Below are 22,843 nucleotides of genomic sequence, written 5' to 3' on the forward strand. Positions count from 1 at the left end.
TCCAGGTACAGAGGAGCTAGCCCGGTTCCTTCCAGGAGGGGTGCGGAGGAGGAGAGCACGAGGGCACAGCTGTGCGAAGGGAGGGGGAGCAAGAGAGCCGGCCGTGAAGGGACACACTTCGGTTCTGTGGCCCTCCCCAAAGAGGGCTTCATTTGGGGGCTGGATTTCTGCAGCTTGAGTCTTCTGAAAACAGCCTTTGTGGGTTTTGTCCTTTCTACACGACGTGCGTGTTTGCGCGCTCAGTTGCTTCAATTGTGTCCGACTCTCTGTGACCCTGTGGACCATAGCCCGCCAGGTTCCTCTGTGCTTGGGATCTTCACAGCGAGAATACTGCAGTGGGTTGCCGCGCCCTCCTCCAGGGGGATCTTCCCGACCCGAGGACCGAGCTCGCGCCTCCTGCACCTCTTGCATTGCAGGCAGGCTCTGTGCCGCCAAGCCCCCAGGCGAGCCCCTCTGCGTGACTTAGTATTCTTCAAATCAGTACACTTTCTCTTTCCGTCTGGGTCTCTCTGTGTGGCATGCGGGATCCTAGTTCCCCGACCAGTGACTGAACCTGTGCCCCATGCATTGGGAGTTCAGAGTCTTAGCCACTAGACTGCTAAACCATCAGGGAAGTCCCTCAATATGCTTTCAAATGTCTAGTAGTCTTATTTTAAAGCAGCGATATTAAAATACAGTTTGTGCTACTTTTATCTTTCTGACACCTATCAAAATAAATACATGGCCATCACATCTAACAGTGTTGGCCCCTGCCCCCATAAAATCACCTTGAGACCCCCTTGTAGTACATAGCCCACACTTTGAAAATCTGCTCTGCCACAAACTCCAAAAAACAGGAGTTTGAAGTAGATAAGCCACTCAGCAGGATGGCAGCAAACCCAAGAGGGGCCAGGGCACTGTGAGCTTGGGTATCGGGGTAAGAAGTGTGAGCTTGTAAACTCGCTCTGGGAACGTGCCTCAGTTCCTCCCAGGAGTCCTCACCCGCAGAGTCAGCCCGAGAGAAGAGCTCAAACCTGCCACCTGGAAGTCAGCCTAATGAGAATTTCCTGGCTTGAGGTTGCCCCACCCTAGTGAAAGACCTGTAACGGGAACCTGAGTCTCGCCTCAAATGTTCGGGCAATTCTGGGTGTAGCTGGTTCAGTTGGTATCAAATAAGAGCCAGGAAAATGGTGGCTGAGAAAGGAGAGAGGAGAAGGGAGAAGGAGGAAGCAGGTGAGGCGGGAAGGGGAGAAGGGGGTGGCGGGAGATTTGGTCAGAGCCAGCAAGTCTCTGATAGCCTGTTTTCCTAAGGGAAAAAAACCAGCTTGAAAATATGTCTGCTTGTCTCAGCCAGCACTGCAGGTTTCCTTAGCTTTAGGGCCATTGTAGCCTTGCACTTTTCTGTCTTGTACTATTTGCTTTTACTTAAATCTCTCTTACAACAACCTAACACCCAGTAGCAGAAAACACATAAGCAAGCGTGACTTTCCGCTGGCTAAAATCTCTTCATAGGCGTTTCAGACTCAGATAAATTGCTGAGAAAATCCTAGCCTGATGATGCCATTTATTTGTGACTTTTTTTCCTGAACCTCCTTTCCCTGTGTGCTTGTGCACAACGCAAGTAAGGATGGCTTAGTGCTCGACTAAGACCAGAAATCTTCTTGAAATTCTTCTCTCGGTCTTCAGATCGCTTTCATCCCTCATGGAGGAAGAAACCACACCCACACATCAGCAGATGATGAGAAAGGTGTCTTTATTGGGTGATTTTTTTTTAAGGCATTTTTGTCTGCTGAGGGCCTTACAGGAGTCATTAGGGCATACCCACCACCAAAAAGTCACAGATGACTGTCTTACGACCTCACTAACACAACGGCCAAACTGTAGAAGCATTTTGGGGGAAACTAATAAATTAAGGGGAGGAGGTGGGGGGGGGTCCCAATTCTTGGGGCTTTGGAGGCCTTCCAGCTGATTCTAGCTCCACAGTCTGGGCCCTTTAAGAATGTACCATTTCCTGGAATTCTAGAACAGAAGAGGTGAGAACAGGGTCAGCGGGGAAGGCTTGGCACTTTACAGACAGGCTACTGCCATTGAGGGTGCTGAAGAGGAAAGAGAGCCAAGTGCGTTGTCAGATGAAGGCCATGGCCCCCTCCAAGGGCGCAGAAAGAAGAAAAGGTGTCCCTGACAGCCTGCGTGTTCCATCCTCCCGCCTCATCTAACGTAACAAACATCTTTAATTCTGCATCAGAGCCCCTTGTGGTAGACCTTGCCAATCCAGTCATTTCTCTGACGAGGGATGAATTCATCGTAGCGGCCCATCATAGTACCTGTGCTCACTCAACCTTTTGTCTGGTCAATTCAGGACAGAAATGCGAGGTTTCCTCCTCCTGTTGGGCTGTTTATTGTATATTTAGGAAACATTTAATGGTTTGGGATCTTGCACTAACTCTTCTCTACTGGACCCTAACCTTGCCCCCCAGATTTATATTACAAATTTATATATATTACTCTGGATGCTCCAGAGTGAAGCTGAAGACTAGGATTTGCTTTGTATTTATTGGTAAGCTTTGCTTGTTTGAAGTCTTTCATGAGGAAGTTTAAATCTATCTTCCCTTACCTAAGCTATTTTTCTGAACTATCCATACCGGCTGCATTAACTCCCTTGTAGTAAGTGATAGTGGTATCATTTTGAGTAGATTTTTTTACATTTTAATTAGTACCAGCATAAGGAACACACGTAAGTTCTCCTGAGCTGACATGCACGGAGTAGGTAAAACATGTGGTAACATGACAGAATCAGATGAAGATAATCCTCCAGACACGCAGTTACACTGAAATTTGAATACAGGGCTCTGCACCCAGAAGGCTGAGCAAATGGTGATTGATTTACGTGTTCTCGTAGTATTGCCTCCTTGTTATGCTAATATCCAGGAAAACATACTTCTTTAAACCCTTGCAAGCTAAGATCCTGTCCTACTCAAAAGAATCAAATAGGCACTTTGGTATGAGACGTACTTGAGAATGTCAATTCTTCCCTTATTCAGAGAGACTCAAGTCCCTGGAGTGTCCTAACTGCTGGAGATTCCTAGCACTATTTTTCAGGTGCATCAGGGTGTCTTGCAAATAATGGGCCAGGCTAGTAGCTAGTACCCTGGTCAGGTGAAGGGTATTTTCTGGTTCATAGATAGTGATCAGTGGGACTACCTTCTATGGTATATCCCCACGCCAGAGCCTTGACATAGATCATTTGCATCCTCACTTTACTTTTATGGATGAAAAGACTGAGGCTCAGCGAGCTGAAGGTAGGGGGCGTTTAACCTATATTTGTCTGACCTTGTGGCCTAACCGCCCTGCCCCGGATGCCGCCTGAGCTCAAGTCTCTCCTGCCGTGTGCAGGTGTGAACATACCATCAGCCCCGATCTTCCCGTCTCCGTCGTTGTCTGCAGCTGCCATCAGGGACTTGGTTTCTGACTCGGTCAGTTCTCTAGCACCACTCTCAAACTTCTGGAGGAAAAACCTACAGGATAGTGAAGATTGAGGGGAATGTTTTTAAAACCCACACACATTTCTGTGTTCGCCCCTTTCTTTTTCTCTTGAAGCAAACCATCTGTTCCCAGCAACCACAATAATCAGTCAAGATCTTAGCAAGCAAAAGTTTCTTTCATTGTTGAGACTAGTGGACCTTTTGTTTAAAAAAAATTTTTTTTCAGAAGTTTGCTATTAAGTCGGTTTGCCAAAGAAGACTCCTAAGACTAATGACTTTTTGTCCCCAAGTCTTTGGTGCTCATATTTAGTGTTTTGCGAGTCAGCGTGGCTGATTGACTCATGTTCTGTTCTTTTATGAGAATCTACTGAGTGACCAGCATCAGAGCTGGTCATTGAAAGATGCTGGGGAGACTGGCCTCCACTGCACCTCAGCCCCACCTAACAATGCTGGGGTGCTGGTCGGGCTTAGGACAAAGCTCACTTCAGCTCTTCTTCATCCAGGTACCCACTCTGGTCGTTGTCTATGAAACGAAAAACATCTTTCACCTGACTGGCCGACATCTTAGCGAGGCCCGAAGTCTGGAAGAATTTTTGGGGTTCAAAGGTATCTGGATCTGAAAAACAGAGAATAGGTTATTCTGACGCTCATTGGATTGCATTCTGTCTCTGGACCAAAGTGATGTCAACTTAGGATGTTAAAACTTCTTTACATAATATCATTGAGCTACAGGGATGCTCTGTTTTAAAAAATCTTTTTTTCAAAGGCCACGTAGGGCTGTGACTGGGTCTGGATTCTGAGGCAGCCAAGACCATCTGCCTTCATACTCTCATCTCCTTTCCCCCTCCCCAGATTTCCCTCTGCGCTTGACTTTGTCCATCCCCCCTTCTCTGGCCTCCTCTCCTCTGTGTCTCCTGGTGCCCTTTATTCAGGCTGTGTATCCAAGATGGCAGCCCCACTGGTCTAACTGGTGAGAGAAATACAGTCGTAGGATTCAGGCTACGGGGATCCACTGATTCCTTTTTTTCCCCTTCATGTTTAGTAAGTTTCTTTCACCGTACAGAAGGGGATTCTATGCTCAGACCTCCTATTTCTATCATGTAGTTATCTAGTTAATAAGTTCTTCCTCTGATTCCCGTGCACTTGCAGCCAGTTTGCACCTTAATTTTTGTGACTTCTCAGGAGCTGCCCGTGTGTGCGGGAAACGCGCCGCTGCCTCGCTTCCTCCTTACCTCGGCACTCCTGCAGGGCTGCTGCAATGTCATCAGCACTGAGGACGTCTGTGATGCTCATTTTCCACCTGTTCTCACAGAACAATCGAGAAGTGGTCAATGCCCAGCAGGAACGTGCACATCACACCCCCCAGGCCCACAGAAACTGCACACTTTCTGAGAAATTTTAAGATGCAATAAGTGTATGACCAGCTAAGACATGATATCCAAATAAAAACCAAATACTGAAAAGATTCCAGCCCCCTTCATCTCAGCGCCCTCTCTTGAATATATGCCAAAGATGAAATTAAAAAATACAAACTGAAGAAAGATTTGATGCTGCTTTCTTGTAAAATATATATATATATATATTTACATCATCAACCACTTATAGAGACATCTACAAGCCATTCAGAAGTAGACCATGCTACAAATGCAATGGCATTTTAGTACACCAGCCGGAGAAATGCACCATTGCGAGTTTCCCTTACAGAACAGAGCTTGGGCTGCTTGCAGACCCTCTACGGAAGGGATGCCCTTCTGTCCCGAAGGATGGGAATCAGAGACATCAGAAACCCGTTTAGCAGAGATCAAAATCCACCCATGTGTCAGCTCCACGGGGAAAGAACCTGAGCACCACATGCACCAGCCTAAAATGAACCCATGCAGGAAGGAAGAGTCTGGGGTCTGGGTGATCCGCCAGCTACTCACCGGTTTAGATTTTCCTCCAAGAAGAATCAGGAAAAAGAACTGAAGGAGCCAAAAAACAGATGCGCTTTTGCTACCTCACTGATGTACCTTATATAGGAATGAAAAAGCGATAGGAAGAACCTCTTAGATTTCCTTTTCAAGGATCAGGTGGACATAGCTCAGATGTCTTGCTTTACTAATTAAACCTTTTTTTTTTTTCTATTTATATCTCAAAGGAATGTGGGTAGGAACAGCCAGTTTTCAAAACCAAACCTCAACGAGTCTTAACTAAGGTTTCAATTTTGCAAACCAACACTGCTGGCCAAGCGTCAAGACACCAGAGGCCTGGTAAAGAGGAGACAGTGGTTGAAGTGAGGTAAACACATCTGAGGGGCCTCTGTCAGTTCAAAAGGGCTCCCCCCTAGATGTTAGTGGCTGCCATCGGAGGTAGGTCTGTTGTCGGCCTCCGAAACTTTAGATGTGTGAGGCCGACCTCAGTCCAGGGCTGATAGACTCAGGGTCAGTGTCAGATGGGTACAAAGACTCGTCCCACCAAGGGGATAGCACTGGTTAGATGACTTTCTAAAAAAGTCTTGACTTTGGTATTTCTCAGCTGTACTTTTTTTTTGATTGACATATAGTTGATTTACAATGTTGTGTTAATTTCTGCTGTGCATCAAAGTGGTTCAGTTATACCTGTATATACCTTCTTTTCTGATATCCTTTTCCATTACGGTTTACCATAGGGTATTAAATATGTGCTATGCAGTAAGACCTTGTTTTTATCTATTCTGTATATAACAGCTTATATCTCCTAACCCCAGCCTCCCACTCCATCCTTCCTCCAGCTGCTTCACCCTTGGCCACCATCAGTGTGTCCTCTGTGAGCGTGATTCTGTTTCTGTTGCACAGACAGGTTCATTTCTGTCATATTTTATTAAAGGTATTGATTAATCTTTTAGGCTCTGCCGTGTCTTCCTTGCTGCGAGCGGGTTTTCTCCGGTCGCAGCGATGTGCAGGGTCTGCTCTTGGTCGCGGTGCACTGGCTTCTCACGCCGGCGGCTTCTCTTGCTGCAGGCACAGAGCTAGTGCGCGGGCTTCAGGAGCTGCGGCACGCGGGCTTAGCTGCCCCACAGCACGTGGGATCTTCCTTGACCAGGGATTGAACCCGCGTCCCCTGCACTGGCAGGTGCAGTCTTAACCACTGGAACACCCAGGAAGTCTTCATTTGTCCCATATTTTAGAGTCCACATATAAGCAAAATCATATGGTATTTGTCTTTCTCTTTCTGACTCCACTTAGTATGATAATGCCTAGTTGCCTCCGTGTTGCTCTCAGCTGTATTTTAAATTGCACCCACTAAAAAGGCAAAAAAGGGGAAAATAACTACCCGTTCCCAACCCCATAGCTAAAATTTGCAGAAAATACATGAGGCCAGGACTTGGGACCTCATAACTTGTTTTTGTTTTGTTTGGGGGGTTTTTTGGCTTTCCGCAAACCTTTTATTGAGTCCTTATATGGCCATCACTGTGCTACTTTCTAAAAAAAAAATTATGGTAGAAAACATAGAACATAAAGTTTACCATCTTAACCATTTTGAAGTGTACATATAGTAGCGTTAACTACGTGTACGTGGTTGGACAACAGACCTCTAGGACTTTTTTTCTTTTTCTTTTTTTCACTGGGCCACAGTACTTGGGATCTTACTTCCCAGACCCGAGCCCACTGCAGTGGAAGTGCAGAGTCTTAGCCACTGGACTGCCAGGGATATCTCTCTAGAACTTTTTCATCTGACAAAACTGAGCTCTGTACCCACGGATTAAGACTCCCTGTGCTCCTTCCCTTAGCCCCTGGCGACCACAATGCTACCTTCTGTCTCTAAGAGTTAAACCACTAGGTGCTCCTCATAAGTGGGATCGTCCGGTATTTGGCTTTCTGTGCCTAGCCTCTGTCACCTAGCAAAATGCCCTCAAGGTTCATCCATGTGGTAGCATATGACATTTCCTTCTTTTTGAAGGCTGAATTCAAGTGTTTTAAAAGTCCAAACTGATCCCATGTTGCAATCATAATTATTCAGTGTTTTTTTAGAGAAGGATCTCAGTACTCTCTCCTGGGGGTACAATCTGGACAGCCATCTTCAATTTCCTCCCAGATATATTCCCCTGCTTCTATGCCTTTACTTTTGCTAGTGTTATCAATGAAGTTTCTCTCAGGATCACCTACAGCATTTTTTTTTTTTTTGCATTGTTAAAGATTTTTATTTTTATTTTTATTTTTTTAATTTTTATTTTTACTTTATTTTACTTTACAATACTGTATTGGTTTTGCCATACATTGACATGAATCCACCACGGGTGTACATGCGTTCCCAAACATGAACCCCCCTCCCACCTCCCTCCCCATAACATCTCTCTGGGTTATCACCGTGCACCAGCCCCAAGCATGCTGTATCCTGCGTCGGACATAGACTGGCGATTCGATTCTTACATGATAGTATACATGTTACAATGCCATTCTCCCAAATCATCCCACCCTCTCCCTCTCCCTCTGAGTCCAAAAGTCCGTTATACCCATCTGTGTCTTTTTTGCTGTCTTGCATACAGGGTCGTCATTGCCATCTTTCTAAATTCCATATATATGTGTAAGTATACTGTATTGGTGTTTTTCTTTCTGGCTTACTTTACTCTGTATAATCGGCTCCAGTTTCATCCATCTCATCAGAACTGATTCAAATGAATTCTTTTTAACGGCTGAGTAATACTCCATTGTGTATATGTACCACAGCTTTCTTATCCATTCATCTGCTGATGGACATCTAGGTTGTTTCCATGTCCTGGCTATTATAAACAGTGCTGCGATGAACATTGGGGTACATGTGTCTCTTTCAATTCTGGTTTCCTTGGTGTGCATGCCCAGCAAAGATTTTTATTTTTTTTTATTGAAATATAGTTGATTTACAATGTTGTATTAGTTTCGTGTGTACAGCAAAGTGATATATTGGTTTTCATGTTCTTTTTCCTTATGGGTTATTACAAAATATGGAGTAGGGTGCCCTGTGCTACAATAGGTCCTTGTTGTTTGCCTGTTTTGTATATAGTGATGTATATAAGTTAATCCCAAACTCCTAATTCATTCCTCCCCCCTTTTCTCCTCTGGTAACCACAGCAGTGTTTTTTATGTCCCTACAGCATCTCTTAAATTACCAAACCTTAGGTCAGCGCCATTTCTGTCTTGCCCATATGATGTTGCCCCAAATGCCTAGCACAGTGCCTGACCTAGTTAGGTGCTTGGAAATTATATGATGAATAGATATATAAAAACAGCAAAAAGAATCTGAAAACAAGATTACCAGACAGCATCCACTTGGCCCAGTCTTAAAAAGAAAAAACAAACCAGTTTCTGAAAATAAGTCTTAAGAAATTAGGTTGCTGACATTAAGTTGCCATAGAAACTGGCTGAGTTCTTTCTTTCTGTGGAAGGGTTTACAACTGTCCATAGAGAGAAAGACATTTTTAAAAATCTGCTCATTTAAATGAAAACAGCATATGGGTTAAACCAAGACACTTTCGATATTCATGCTGTTTTTCTGATAGAACCTAAAGATAAACAGAGACCCAGTAAATGATGTCTGAGTCAAGAATGTGACCAGGATTCTGACGTGAATTCCACTACGTGCAATCTGGGGATCAAAATGTTGATTCACACAGAAGGACACAGACTGTATGATTTCACTTCTCTGAGGTGCCTCAATTAGTTCTCAGTTGTGTCCGACTCTTTGCGACTCTAGCCTGCCAGGCTCCTCTGTCCATGGGGTTTTACAGGCAAGAGTACTGGCGTGGTTTACCATTCCCCTCTACAGGGAATCTTCCTGACCCAGCAATTGAACCTACGTCCGTTGGCAGGTAGATTCTTTACCACTAGTGCCACTTGGGAGTGGTCACAATCGTGGAGACAGAAAATAGAAGGGTAACCACCAGGAGAGCGGGAAAGGGGAAGTAGTGTTTAATGGGGACAGAGATTCAGTTTGGGAAGATGAAAACATTCTGGAGATGGATGGTGGTTGATGGTTGTGAAACAGCGTGGATATACTTAAAACCACAGAACTGTACACTTAAAGTAGTTAGAATGGTGAAGTTTATGTTATGTATATTTTACCATGATAAAAATTGTTGATTCAGTAGTCTTCCTTATTTTGGTCACCAGTTCCCATGAAAGAGAAGAAAGAAGCATTGGAAATAGACCTTAATTTGAGCCCAGATCTGTCCTTTATTAGCCCTGTGACTCTGGACCCCAGTTTCCCCTTTTGGGAAGTAGAAGTAGGGCAAATACCTGCTCCATCAACTTCTCAGAGTTCTTCTGAGGATCATGGGGCCAAGTGCAGGTCTGCAAATGTCCAGAGGGGCCTCAGTGCCTCCTGGTGCATCCCACCCCGTCCTGCAATTGCAAGAGTATTTCATTTGTGTATCTGTTCCGCTCGATTGGTAGGGACTTCCCAGAATGGAGGGAATGGATACTGGGACCGACTGGCACTGTCTGCAGTGGGAAGGCCGGCAGCAGGGAGCAGAGTACTTCGTGACTCCATCCAGCTGTGCACTTGGGCTCTGCTTCTGCCACAGGCCCCGGACTGTCAGATCACACTTCTCTCTCAGATATTTGATGCTGTCCCCAGTCACCGGTTTCTATCCAAATCCCCAGTGGGGCTCTTAATCCCACAGACTTCCCCTCCTCTGAGCCCACACACCTGCTGATTTTGTAGCTCTGTAATGTAGTCTTTCCAGCCACACCGGCCTGACCCAGGTCTCATCACCGCCTATGCCCAACCCCAGCTGTCTCACTGGTGCCTAACTTCTTGGATGTGTCTGAGGCCCTCTGTTCAGTGTGTGTGTTGCTGTAGATAAAACACAATTGACTTCCGTCTTCTCTTGATGGATGTCTCCTCCTTCCATTTCTCAGCTTCATCTTCTCTGCATGCCCCACTGTCACCACGCTCATCCTAGCCTCCATCATTTCTTTGGGGAACAGCTGCGGAGGACTCCTAAGAGGCCACCCCTCATCCTCTTGGGCTCCCCTTCTAGCCTCACTCGGTGGATCTTTCCAAAACGCTAGCAGTGTCAGTTCCCTAGGGCTGCCCTCACGGACCGCGTGGCTTTAAAATCTGTTGTCTCCAGTTCTGGAGGCCAGAAGCCCAAACCGCGGTGGCAGCAGAGCCCTGCTTCCCTCGAAGGCTCTGACGGAGGCCCTTGCCCGCCTCTTCCAGCCTCTGGCATTTGCGGGCAGCCCTCCTTGGCTTGCCGGTGCATCACTCTGGGGTCTGCCTCCGTCACCCCCTGGCCATCTTCCCCCTTTGTGTCCTCTTCCTACAGGGACCCCAGTTGTAATGGATCAAATGCCCGCCCAACTGTAGTATGACCGCATCCTAACTAATTACACACCTGCAGTGACCTTTTTTCTAAATAAGTCACTGTATGAGGTATGCGGGTTAGGACTTCAGCGTATCTTTTAGGGGGACATGCTTCAACCTAAAACACAAAGCATATGGCTCCCCTCTGCCCCTTCTCCCTGATCTCTTCTGCAGGACCACAAACCCTTCTCTGGGTTCCACTTGCTCTTGGAATAAAGACAAAAGTCCTTCCCACAGCCTTGAAGAGCCTTCCTGATCCGTCCCCTGCAGACTTCTCCAGCCTCATCTCACCCTATCTCCCACATCAGACCCTCAAGTTACCCATCCTTCCACCAGCCATGGCCTTGTTTTACTGTTATCTTTGCCTGGAACACTCTTCTCTTTCCTCTCACTTTTTAGGTGTCTCATACACACAGCCTTTATAGCTCTGCTCAAGCGTTACTTCTTCCAGGAAGCCGTCCCAGACTCGAAGAGTAGGTCAGACCCGACTTCAGAGGCGGTTGAACCACCGTGCTTCTCTCAGCAGCAGATCTCAGCAGCTGCCGGTCCTTCTTGCTGTGGTTGCTTGAACCGCATCTCTTGCCCTCTGGGAAGTAAGATGCACGCGAGGAGGGTCAGAGTCTATGTTTGCTCAAGTCTGTTTCCCCATGTGGATGTAAACAAAGTGAGCACCGGCAAGGGCTATTAGTTCAGAGCATCCTGCAGCAAGGGAGGCACCATCTCTTGTGTTTGGCAGGGCCCCGAAGGCAGGCAGAGGAGCAGGAAGGTTTGACAGTGGAAAAAGAGGAAGACTCAGGTATGCTCTGATAGGAGGCTGTCACCTGGGAGCAGCCGGAGCCTGGCTGATAGAAGCTGGACATCCTATGTGAGCATGTTGGGAGCATGTTTGGCTTTCTCTGGTTGGTCCTAAGTTGGAAGCAAGGGCCAAAGTGAAGTGAGCTGTCAGTCATTAACCAGTCTCCACTGTTTTGGGCCAGTTGTTACGGGCATTGGTTTGGCTTCCTGGATTACTTGCTGGAGATGGTGGTCTGATTTGCTACAAGTCTGACTGACAGGCTGGCTTCCACTGGGTGGTTGCTGCAGATGGTGGGTCAGAGTTCTGAGTTCTCTTTTCATATGTGCTCTGACCACTAACCTGTGAATCTAACGAAGACCAAGCAAGGCCAAATACATAAATAATTTTTTTTAAGTAGAGCACTGATGCAAAGAGGAGTCTGCATAAACAGACTTTTCTAAAAGAACCTGTATCGTCTATTAGTTCTCCATATATTTCCCAGTCACTTCCCTGTGATCTATTACCCCAAGAAGCCTAAACCCCCTTCCCTTTGTCTAATCACTTCCCCAGAATTCAACGTTCTTTGTTAAGATGGCATGTAATCCCCCAGCTTAATTGCTTCTTTGTGTGTCACTTCTTTCCTGTGAACTTCCTGCAGGTAAAATAAAGTTTTACCTTTTCTCCTGTTAACCCATTTTTTGTCAGTTTAATTCACAGGTCCCATGAACTGAACCTAAAAGATTGGAGGAAAACCTTTTTTTCCCTCCATGACAGCCCCATTAATCTCATCACTCTGTGTTTGGTTTCTCAAGAATGCTTACCATGGTCTGAATTTATTTGGTTTACTTCTTGGTTTTCTTGGAATCTCCTGAGAAGCAGGCGCTGTATGTGTGTCTGGTCCACCTTCAGCCCTCAGGGCCTGGCTCTTACTAGCACCAGGGGCTCCAGCAGAGGAGAACAGAGGGCCTGGCCTCATCTGGGTACGTGACTAGCTGTAAGGTGGGCCAGGTGGGAATCTGAAGTCTTAAGTGCAGCAATGTCCAGAGACTTCCCTGGTGGTCCTGTGGCTAAGACTTCATGCTCCCAGTGCAGACGTCCTGGGTTCAATCCCTGCTCAGGGAACTAGATCCCACAATGCTGCCAATACTGTTGAGTCACCAGGGAAGCCCACCCACCTGTTCCCCTCGATAATTGACTTAAGATCCAGGGTTAGTGTGGTCTGGACCTGTTTCCTTAGGGAGAATTTTTTTTTTTAATTGAAGTATAGTTGATTTACAGTGTTGTGTTAATTTTTGCTATATAGCAAAGTGATTCAGTTATACATATATGCATTCTTTTTTAAAAATATTTTTTTCCATTATGGTTTATCACAGGATATAGAATATAATTCCCTGTGCTATACACAGTAGGACCTTTTTGTTTATCCATTCTATATATAATAGCTTACATCTGCTACCCCCAAACTCCCAGCCCATCCTTCCCCCAACCCTTCCCCCTTGGCAACCATAAGTCTGTTCTCTATGTCCCTGGTTCTGCTTCTGTTTCGTGGATAAGTTAATTTGTGTCATATTCCAGGTCTCACATATGAGCAGTATCATGTGGCATCTGTCTTTCTCTCTCTGATTTACTTCCCTTAGGATGATCATCTTTAGTTGTATCCATGTTGTTGCCGATGGCATTTCTGGTTCTTTGTCCTGACTGAGTAGTATTCTAGTGTGGCCTCCCAGGTGGCCCAGTGGTAAAGAAACCACCTATCGGTGCAGGAGACGCAGGTTCGATCCCTGGATTGCGAAGATCCCAGGAGAAGAAAATGGCAATCTGCTCCAATATTCTTGCCTGGGAAATCCCATGGACAGAGGAGCCTGACGGGCTACAGTTCATGGGGTTGCAAAAGAGTCAGATGTGACTGAGCAAGTAAACAACAGCAAGTATTCCACTGTATATATGCACTTGGGGGATTTCTAAGGGCAAGACACGATATAGTACTTCAAGATATGATCACATTAGGAGAGCTTGACTTAGCATAACAAGTATCTGGACTGCTCTTAGAACTGTTGGCACTCCTGTGATACCTGGCAAGACTGTGACACTTCCAGTAAATGAATGAACAAGTCACTAGCCTGGCTTGTATGTATGTGGGGTGTGTGTGTGTGTGTGTGTTTGCATGTGTGTATGTGTGTGTGTGAAGGTTAAATACAGATAAAGAAGAAGGGAGGAGAATGGAGAAAGGAAAAGAGAGGGAAACCCAGGCCCTCCTGTCATTTGAGCCTGGGTGATGTGTAACTGAGCATCCGCTTGCCCAGCTAACACAGCTCAGGCCCCAGGGAAAAGCTTCTTCACATCTCTTGCTCTGTGTCCTCAAAACAAGACAACTCCGGAGATATGGAGTCTATGTCACTCCTGATCTCAGAGAATGGGGAGGAGGGTGGATTTGAGTGGCAGGAATCTTAGGAAAGAAACAAAAGACAAAATTAATTAAGCTGTCAAGTCCTTTTTCAGATACGTTGACTATGATGGATTCTCATATAACAAAGTATTGTTTCCTGGTAGTGCTGAATGTCTTGTTTTTTTCCTTCTCTTGGTGTTTTAATTTGTAGTTTCAGAGGTATTTACAAAGTAGGTTGTCATTTAAAACAATCCCACATGATGACTAAGGAAAATTTGCAGTATTAAACAACTCATGTTATTTTTGATTTGTGTCCATATAGGTTTAGATGTAACATGAGAAAAGTGTGATATCGATTTTTTACATTGACAACTAGTTAGACATTGAATACTAGAATTGTGAACTATTTCCTGTTTAGAAGAATTTAGTAAGGTTTATGGCACGCACCCCAGTACTCTTGCCTGGAAAATCCCATGGACAGAGGAGCCTGGTAGGCTGCAGTCCATGGGGTCGCTAAGAGTCAGGCATCACTGAGCGACTTCACTTTCACTTTTCACTTTCATGCATTGGAGAAGGAAATGGCAACCCACTCCAGTGTTCCTGCCTGGAGAATCCCAGGGATGGGGGAGCCTGGTGGGCTGCTGTCTGGGGTTGCATAGAGTGAGACACGACTGAAGCAACTTAGCTTAGCAATGAAATTCTGTGAGTATTTTAAAACATTAAACACTTTCATTTTATTCAAGTCATTTTGATTAAAATTTTGGTTTTTGTTAACTATAGTTTGTATTTTACCATTTGTTTGTAGCTGACTTTGAATGCTTCAGAAGAAAACAATTTTGTGAAAACATACACAAATAATTTTGATTGTTAAATGTTTTACCTTTATTATGTGTTTTTGATGAAAATATATTCAAACATCATATTTTGAATATAATTACACTTTAATTTTTAGTCCCTGAGCTTATTGACAGTAGAATATTGTGTAAAAATATTATTATAAAATGACAAAGTGTTTGCTAAAAAGAAATAAGAAAACAAACTTTGGGGGTTTAAAATATAACAATTTATGAAATGTATATGTCATTGTTTTATTATTTATCCAAACATTGTTGGGGCTTCCCAGGGCGCTCAGTGGTAAAGAGTCTACTTACCAGTGCAGGAGAAGCAGGTTTGACCTCTGGGTTGGGAAAATCCCGTGGAGAAGGAAATATGAAGCCCCTCCAGTATTCTTGCCTAGGAAATCCCATGAACAGAGGAGCCTGGCGGGCTACAGTCCATGGGGTCACAAAGAATCAGACACGACTGAGCAACTAGACAGCAACATTGTTGAGCCAGCAATACTGACATGTAAGATAATAAAAGCTAGTCATTTTTCACGTTTTGCCTGTTTTGCTCTTGCAAAAAGCCATACACAGCCTATCCACTTAAAGTGTGTGTTAAACCCTTGTGTATCTCACAGCTCAGAATGTTCCCAAAAGTCAGGTGTTCATGTTTCCTTACAGATGAGGAAAGTAAGCTGAGTTTCAGAGAAGGTGCCAGTCCTTATCTTCCTACTGGAACCTCCCTGGCTCCCCGCTCTTTCTAAACTGACTGGGCTACCTGCTGCTTTTGTCAGACACAGAGAGCGGAGTCCCAGTGAGATGACCATCACTCAGAAGGGCCTGTCCTGGCCTCAGTCGACAGAGAGGCTGCTGTGAGAATGTGTAAAGAACTCTGCAGGCACTTCCGTCGTGGTCCAGGGGTTGAGAAACTGCCTTCCAACGAAGGGGATGCGGGTTTGATCCCTGGTCAAAGACTAAGATCTCACTTGCCATGAAACAACTAAGCCCGCGTGCCACAGCTGGAGAGTCCACATGCGCAGCAACTACGGACCACTCAAGCTCTAGAGCCAGGGGCAGCCAGACAAGCCCTCACGCCACAGCGAAGACCCAGCACAGCCGAATAAATAAGCCAATACGAAAGTTTTGTTTTTTTTTAAAAAAAGAACTCTCCAAATGTCAGTCTTCTCTGCCAAAAATGTTAAAAACAAACAAGAAGTCACAGCTGTGGTTCAGTTGCTATGAAAAGGCATTTGTCTTAACCGCTGGACTGCCAGGGACGTCCCAGGAATATTTTTTAAGACGCCAGCTGCCAGTGGCCTTGCAGAAAGTGCTGGTTTGGGAAAGGGTTCCCACTTGTGAGAACGCTGATGTTTCCTGGGTTTTAGTTCCTCTTATCTTTGCGTTCTTCCTCCAGGTTTCTGTTAGGACTGTATCCCGTGTTTGGAACATTGGATCCATCACTCCAGGCTTCAGTAATGATCCAACTGGCATTCTGGGTGTCCTTAGACCTCTTGTTGCCTTCAGGGCCCCCTGTACCCCTCCCCTCAGCCTTCTTACTGGCTCTCAGAGGACAGTACACAGCATTTTTCACCCAAATATTGCAGGAGAGGACAATTCCTCCTCTCTGCCTGCCCGTCTCATGCCTTAAGTAATCCCAAAGATGACAGCACTTCTTATGTCTTTTTTCCCTCTTTGAAATTTGCTATAATGACTCAGTGGAATTCATGGCAAACATCAATCATAGTTTATTTGCACATTAACCTCTGCCGGGGTCTCCTCGGGCTTTGAGGAGCACTGCAGGAAGAAAATGCTGACATTGAGGTGTGCTCACACCTTCCCGGTCCTCCCTCACCTTCGGAGTTCGTGGGCTGCACTCCCTCCCGTCTTGAACAGCCTGCGGCTGCCGCAACGGCATCCTCTCCTGTGTGTCTCCTTCACGCTCACCTTCCGACCCCACTCACGGCACCTCTGACAGCAGGTGTGCGTGCTGGGTTTTCTCCACCATGAGCAGTTCTCTGCAACACCAGCTGGCTGTCCTGCAATTTAACTCAATTCTGCTGACACTGTCCACCTGGAGTCTAGGTTGTCACCTGCGCCTCTGACTGACCAGCTGTAAGTCAGAGGTTCCCACAACCCCCTCTTGGGTTGGATTAATTTGCTAGAGCAGCTCAGAAGACTCGGGAAAAGAGTTTTCTTACTGTTTCCTGGTTTATTATAAACGGATATGATCAAGGGTACAGATGAACATCCCGAGGGGAGAGGTGGGTAGGACAAGGTAGATGGGAAGCTGCCCAGAGCTTCGTGCCCCCTGCAGGCAAGCTGCTCCCCCAGCATCTTCACATGTGCAGCAGGTGAGGCGCCCCAGCTCCACACTTTGGGGACTTTATGGAGGCTTCCTCACGTAGGCAGGGTCAATCATTAGCTCGATTTCCAGCTCCTCTTCCCTCTCTGGAGGATGTGGGGTGGGGCTGAAGCTCCAAGTTTCTAATCCTGGCTTGGTCTTTCTGTTGACCAGCCCTCGTCTAGGAGCCCTTGTTAGAACAAAAGAGATTCCTGTCACCCGGGAAATTCTAAGGTGCTGATGAGCTGGTGTTGTGAACTAGAGTTAAAGACCAAATATTAGCAATGAAAGATGCTCCCAGTGCTCTTATCACTTAGGAAATTACAAGTGTCCAGGAGCTCTGTGCCAGGAGCCAGGGGTAGGGACCAATGTATATATGTTTCTCTTATCTTACATACACAGTGAGGTCTCTGGGGCTCTGTGATGTACACACTCATTTTTATTATTTCTATGTCAGTTAATAAGTCAACCAGTTGATCTTTTATTACTTATGCTAGTGTAAATTTTACATCATAGAAATTTATACTATATAGGACAGACTGTACCAATATTTCAATAACCTATATTGTAAGTTCTGTGATGCAAGGCACCTCTTTTCTGCCTTAATACAGGTGATTTATAAGGACTCTATGTAGATTGTATTTGAACGACTTGAATATCCTTTAGTTCCACTTTGATTTGACACAAAGAAGCACTGGTAGGTCTCAAGTATTGCCTGTTTTAGAAGCCTCAAGTCCCTAAGAGGAAACCCAGTATCAAGAATTTGAAGCAAAGTAACTTGTGTGGAAGGAATGTACAGAAAACAAACACCGGGTATTTTGACTAGAGCATTATCAGAGCAGCATGTTGAATTTTAATAAAATTTTTTGGTGTGCAGTTTCAATTTTCAGTAGCAAATCTACTTGTGTAGAGAGGGTTGTCTTTTAAAAATTTATTGTGTAAGCGGCCCGGCTAGCTCAGTCGGCAGGGCATGAGACTCTTAAAAAGTTTATTATGTGAATGAATAAGAAAAGTGATGTTCTAAGAGCTTGGGTGGCTTCCCCGAGGTCAGACAGCTGGGAAAGTCGGAGTGAGCCAGAGTGTCCCGCGCCTTCTGCTCGTGTATCTGTTCAAGGTCATGTCTAGATAAGAACCCGAGGGAGCCCTGAGGCTCTAGAACAGTCTCCTAGATTTGGACCCGGCCCTTTGTGGTCTCCAGAACTTCTGGATGGCAATGCTCAATGACATGACGTGACAGTTGTTATGACAATGACAATTTTCTTGAAATTTCTCTTAGTGGATGGTTTTCCTGGGGATCTGATTCTTGGGGGGATGTCTGTTCAATTCAAGGAGCTGCCCCTGCCCTAACGTCTGCATGTTAGGGAAGAGCAGGCAGATAAGAAGAGGGTAGCCTGGAGTAAGAGCTGTGGCCTCTCTCCTCATGCTGGGTTTCATGCGATTTCTCCTTAATTAAGTCACTTAGTCTCCATTAAATGTTACCTCCAGCCCATCAGTAAGTTGAGATGGAGATGCTCACATTTCTCGTTCATGAAAAAAATAAGCCATCTAAAGCATTTTGTTTCTTTTCTCCTCTAAGATTTCATATGTGCCTGAGCAGTTTGGGGATCTCCTGATATTTTTTGCCCTTGGTCAAAAAGTGATACATTGATGTGATAAATAAATCACAGGGTTGGTCAGATTGCAAAAACTTCAGGGATAGGTTTTTACTGAAAAATTGCCCAGAAACTTCTTGGCAAGAGGTCCTTGGACACGGCGGGGGCGGGCTCTGGGGACAGCCCTGCTGCCAACACGGGTTGTGTTGTAGCAGGTGGTGGTGGCTGTGATGGTTGTTGCTGTGTTTTGTAGGGTGGGAGGGAGGGCATGCCTTGGAAATCCCGATGCTTCAGTGGAGGAAGCTGAAGTGGAAAATCTGGGTCCTAGAGTAGTTATAGGACACTGCCAACCTGTTTTCCAAAGAATTTTAAATTCAGGAGAGAAAGTGTGTTGAAAAAAATCCCAAGAGCCCGAGATATCTTATCAGTGTGAACTCTGGTTCACACGGAGAAGGTGACTCCAGCAGCGAAGGGAGTTCCAGTCCCTCCATATCCTTGCCAACACTTGGTACTGCTGTTTTTTAATTTTTTTAATTAAGACGTTTTCATTGGTTTGCAGTGGCACCTTGTGATTTTAATTTTCATTCTCCTAATGACTATGATGCTCAGCATCTCTTCATGTCACTATGCTACAGGCTGAATGTATCTCCTCAAGTTCAGAGGTTGAAACCTAATCCTCATGTGATGATATTGAGAGGCGGGGTCTTTGGGAGGCGATTAGGTCGTGAGGGTGCAGCCCTCGTGAGCTCGATTAGTGCCCTTGTCAAAGAGACCCCTGGGAGCTCCCTTGCTCACTTCTCCCAGCTGAGGACACAACCTGAAGGTGTCGGCTGTGAATCAGGAAGAGGGTTCTCACCAGACACCAAATCTGTCAGCACCTTGATCTTGGACTTCCCAGCCCTCATTGCCTTTGTCTAAGCCGCCCAGTCTGCAGTATTCTGTTCTAGCTGCCCAAATTAAGTAAGACAGTTTATTTGCCATTTGTATTGAGAATGACTGGCACACCTCATTTTTTTGTGCTTACATATAGTGCCCATTCTACAGATTGCGTGTTTGTGGCAGTCCTGAGTCGAGCAAGTCTATAGCACTATTTTTTTTTTTTCCAACAGCGTTTGCTCACATCGTGTCTCTGTGTCACATTTAGGTAATTCTTGTAATTTCTGAATTTTCTCACTGCTATTGTATTTGTTATAGTGATCTGGGATCTTTGATGTCACTACTGTTACAACTTGCTGAAGGCTCAGATAATGGGTAGCCTTTTTTAGCAATAAAGTATTTTAAAATTAAGGTATGGACTTTTTTTTTAAGATGTAATAGTATTGCCCACTTAATAGGCTATGGTATCGTGCAAACATAACTTTTATATGCACTGGGAAACTGAATAGTCATAATGACTGGCTTTATTGGAAGATGTGCTTTATCTCGGTGGTTTGGAACCAAACCTGCAATATCTCAGAGGTATTCTTGAAGTTTTAAAGACAGGATCAATAACAGCATATTTGTAGGCCGATGAGAAAGATTTCTTAGGTAATGAAAAATCCGTGACTAAGGGGAGGGGAGAGTGAGTGGAGTGATGTCCTTGAGTGGGCAGGAGGGATTTGGGTCCTTGAGTGGGCAGGAGGGGGTAGGGTCCTTGAGTCTACTTGAAGGAGCTGCCTTGGGTAGGACAGGGCTAGAGCATCTTATGCATAGAATAAAAAGCAGAGTGTGTGGGTTGCAGATGCTGGTAATGACATATGGAATTGGGGAAGGGCAAAATGGTCTCTCTTTATTTATTTATTATTATAAATAATGGTCTCTAATTATTTATTTTGGTTGCTCTGGGTCTCAGTTGTGGCTCATGGGATCTTTGTTCAGGCATGGGGGCTTCTTAGTTTCCACATGTGGGATCTAGTTTCCCGACCAGGAATCGAACCCAGGTCCCTGCGCTGAAAGGATGGTGTCTGACCCACTGGACCATCAGGGAAGTCCCCTAAAGCTCTCTTCTGATGATTTCTACTTTCTCAGTGAAGAAGCAAGTTCACCTGCAGGGGATGAAGATGCGTTGGGGTTTGAGCGTTAAAAGAGTGTACTGGGGAAATAGAGAGAAAGGACTAGAGGTGTAGAGTGTGGTTTCCTGGCAGGAATTTTTACTTGATGAGACATTTCAGACTTCAGTGAGCTGCAAAACACGGCAGGCAGTGCCTGTAGCTTGACACCTCTGGATCTGACCTGGGATTCCCATTAACCAAATTTGGTGTCACCATGACCCAGCCACCTGATCTGGCCGCCTCGAGCCTCCTTGTAGGCGCGTGTGGTCTTTTTGGCCAGTGTCAGCACAGCTGAGCAGTGTGATTCGCCAGTGCCTGAATTATTCATGCTTTTGACCTATTCTAATGAGAACTTCGCCCAAATGGCTGAATTATTAAGCAGCTGGGTGCGATCTTGAAGGATGCTGTCTAGAAAACCGGGGCACAATGAATTTTCTTGCTGGTCTTGCTTCTTACGGGAGTTGAGCCTTTCCTAATGATGCACAGTCACTCCCCGAGTGAAAGATGGCGATGCCAAGCGGCATTAATGTCCCAGACACAGAGGAGAGAAGAGACGCCTGACTAATTAGAGGAGAGATCCCCGACCTGGCCTGAAAGTCAGCGTTCTTTAGGGCATCACAAAGGCAGTGGATGAGGACCACACCATTCCCTTAGCTTGCAAGGCTGAGGCGATTTTTTTTTTTTTTTTTTAAGAAACATGAATCACTTCTAGCAACAGAAAAAAATGAATAAATTCTGGAAATAAGACATGTTCAGCAGTGCCCTAGGGGATCCATGAGGACTGTTTAGCACTTGGGCAACACATAGCCTGTGCATTTAGAGAAAGTGAATTTAGCTGTGCATTTAAGTAAATAGATAATGCCAACACTGAAATCCGTAGTTCTTGAATCATTTCTGGAAAACAAAGAACGCACACATCTAGGTGTGACACAAATGTGCCAATTGTTAAATAATGGTATGGTTTTCTGGGCTTCCCAGGTGGCACTAGTGGCAAAGAACTCACCTGCCAGTGCAGGTGACTTAAGCAACATGTGTTCGATCCCTGGGTCGGGAAGGTTCCCCTGGAGGAGCCCATGGCAACCCACTCCAGTATGCATGCACTGGTGATGCTCAGCTGAGGACTTAATGGGGCTCCTTTGCAAATCTCCTGAACTGGCTTTCTGACCGCCCTCTCCTCCCTGGCACTCTGCCCTGCAAGCTCTTGCAGCTCTGCCCTTCCCAAGCTCTCAACTCAGAGAGACTTCCAGGCGCAGCCCAGGTCCCCAGTCCCCGAAGTCCAGCCTGCGAGCTCTCTGCCTCATTTCCTCCTCCGTCGGGGTCACTGTCCTACGCTGCCTGCCATCCAGTGTCTAACAACTGCTGTGTTCAATGTTTTGTCCAGTTTTGTAGGCACTTAAGGTAGGAAGGGTCATCTAGTCCCTACTGTTCCATCTTGGCCGGAAGTAGAAGAGATCTCCACAGTTTTTTAAAAACTGTAAGCTACTAGGAGAATTTTTGGTTAAAGACTATATAAAGGACTGAGATTTTTGATAAAAAGTATGTACCGGGGACTTCCCTGACAGTCCAGTGCTTCCAATGCAGGGGGCGTGGGTTCAATCCCTGGTCAGGGAACTAGGATCCCACATGCTGCAGGGCAGCCCAAAAAATAAATAGATAGAGAAATAAAATTTCCTATTAAAAAATAGGTACACAATTTAAAGAATTGTGTGTGTACACCAGAATATTTATTTCCAGTGGAACCCTGAGTTCTCCAGTGAAGTGAAAGTTGCTCAGTCGTGTCTGACTCTTTGCAACCCCATGGACTATACATTCCATGGAATTCTCCAGGCCAGAGCACTGGAGGGGGTAGCCTTTCCCTTCTCCAGGGGATCTTCCCAACCCAGGGATCAAACCCAGGTCTCCCGCATTGAAGGCGGATTCTTTACCAGCTGAGCCATCAAGGAAGCCCCTCCTTCGTAATACTGTTTGTGGCATAAATTTTGCAGCTGCCTGTAGATGTCACCAGAGTAAGGCAAGTCAGAGGGCACAAGAATCCTGGAGTGGAAACCAGAGCATCATCAGCAGAGGGCACAAAATGACTGCAAGAGGGCTGTAATTTAAATGAAGAAAATCAGTCCACAAAACCAAAATATATT

The 22,843-nt window shown here is 45.5% G+C and overlaps 2 protein-coding genes across 2 annotated transcripts in view; one reads left to right on the top strand and one right to left on the bottom strand.

Annotated features, from left to right (window-relative positions):
- The window catches only part of LMTK2 (lemur tyrosine kinase 2), a 159,261-nt gene that overhangs the window by 10,270 nt on the left and 126,148 nt on the right, over positions 1 to 22,843 (top strand). The gene's annotated exons all lie outside the window — the stretch shown is intronic.
- On the bottom strand, positions 1,973 to 4,754 carry OCM2 (oncomodulin 2). Its single transcript, XM_052636366.1, has 4 exons — positions 4,694 to 4,754; positions 3,945 to 4,077; positions 3,385 to 3,494; positions 1,973 to 1,998 (listed from the first exon to the last, which is right to left on the bottom strand). Exons 1-4 carry the CDS (start codon positions 4,752 to 4,754, stop codon positions 1,973 to 1,975), a joined length of 330 nt encoding a protein of 109 aa, XP_052492326.1.

The sequence above is a fragment of the Budorcas taxicolor genome, chromosome 2, assembly GCF_023091745.1.
Source record: "Budorcas taxicolor isolate Tak-1 chromosome 2, Takin1.1, whole genome shotgun sequence".
Taxonomy (NCBI): Eukaryota; Metazoa; Chordata; class Mammalia; order Artiodactyla; family Bovidae; genus Budorcas; species Budorcas taxicolor.

What these genes read in the sequence shown, in the direction of transcription:
- OCM2 (XM_052636366.1), bottom strand. Translation starts at nt 4,754, where the DNA reads ATGAGCATCACAGACGTCCTCAGTGCTGATGACATTGCAGCAGCCCTG. An exon ending in CTGGATGAAGAAGAGCTGAA is followed by an intron (nt 3,495 to 3,944) that starts GTGAGCTTTGTC and finishes ACTATCCTGTAG; the next exon opens with GTTTTTCCTCCAGAAGTTTG. An exon ending in CGGGAAGATCGGGGCTGATG is followed by an intron (nt 1,999 to 3,384) that starts GTATGTTCACAC and finishes CTTCTGTTCTAG; the next exon opens with AATTCCAGGAAATGGTACAT.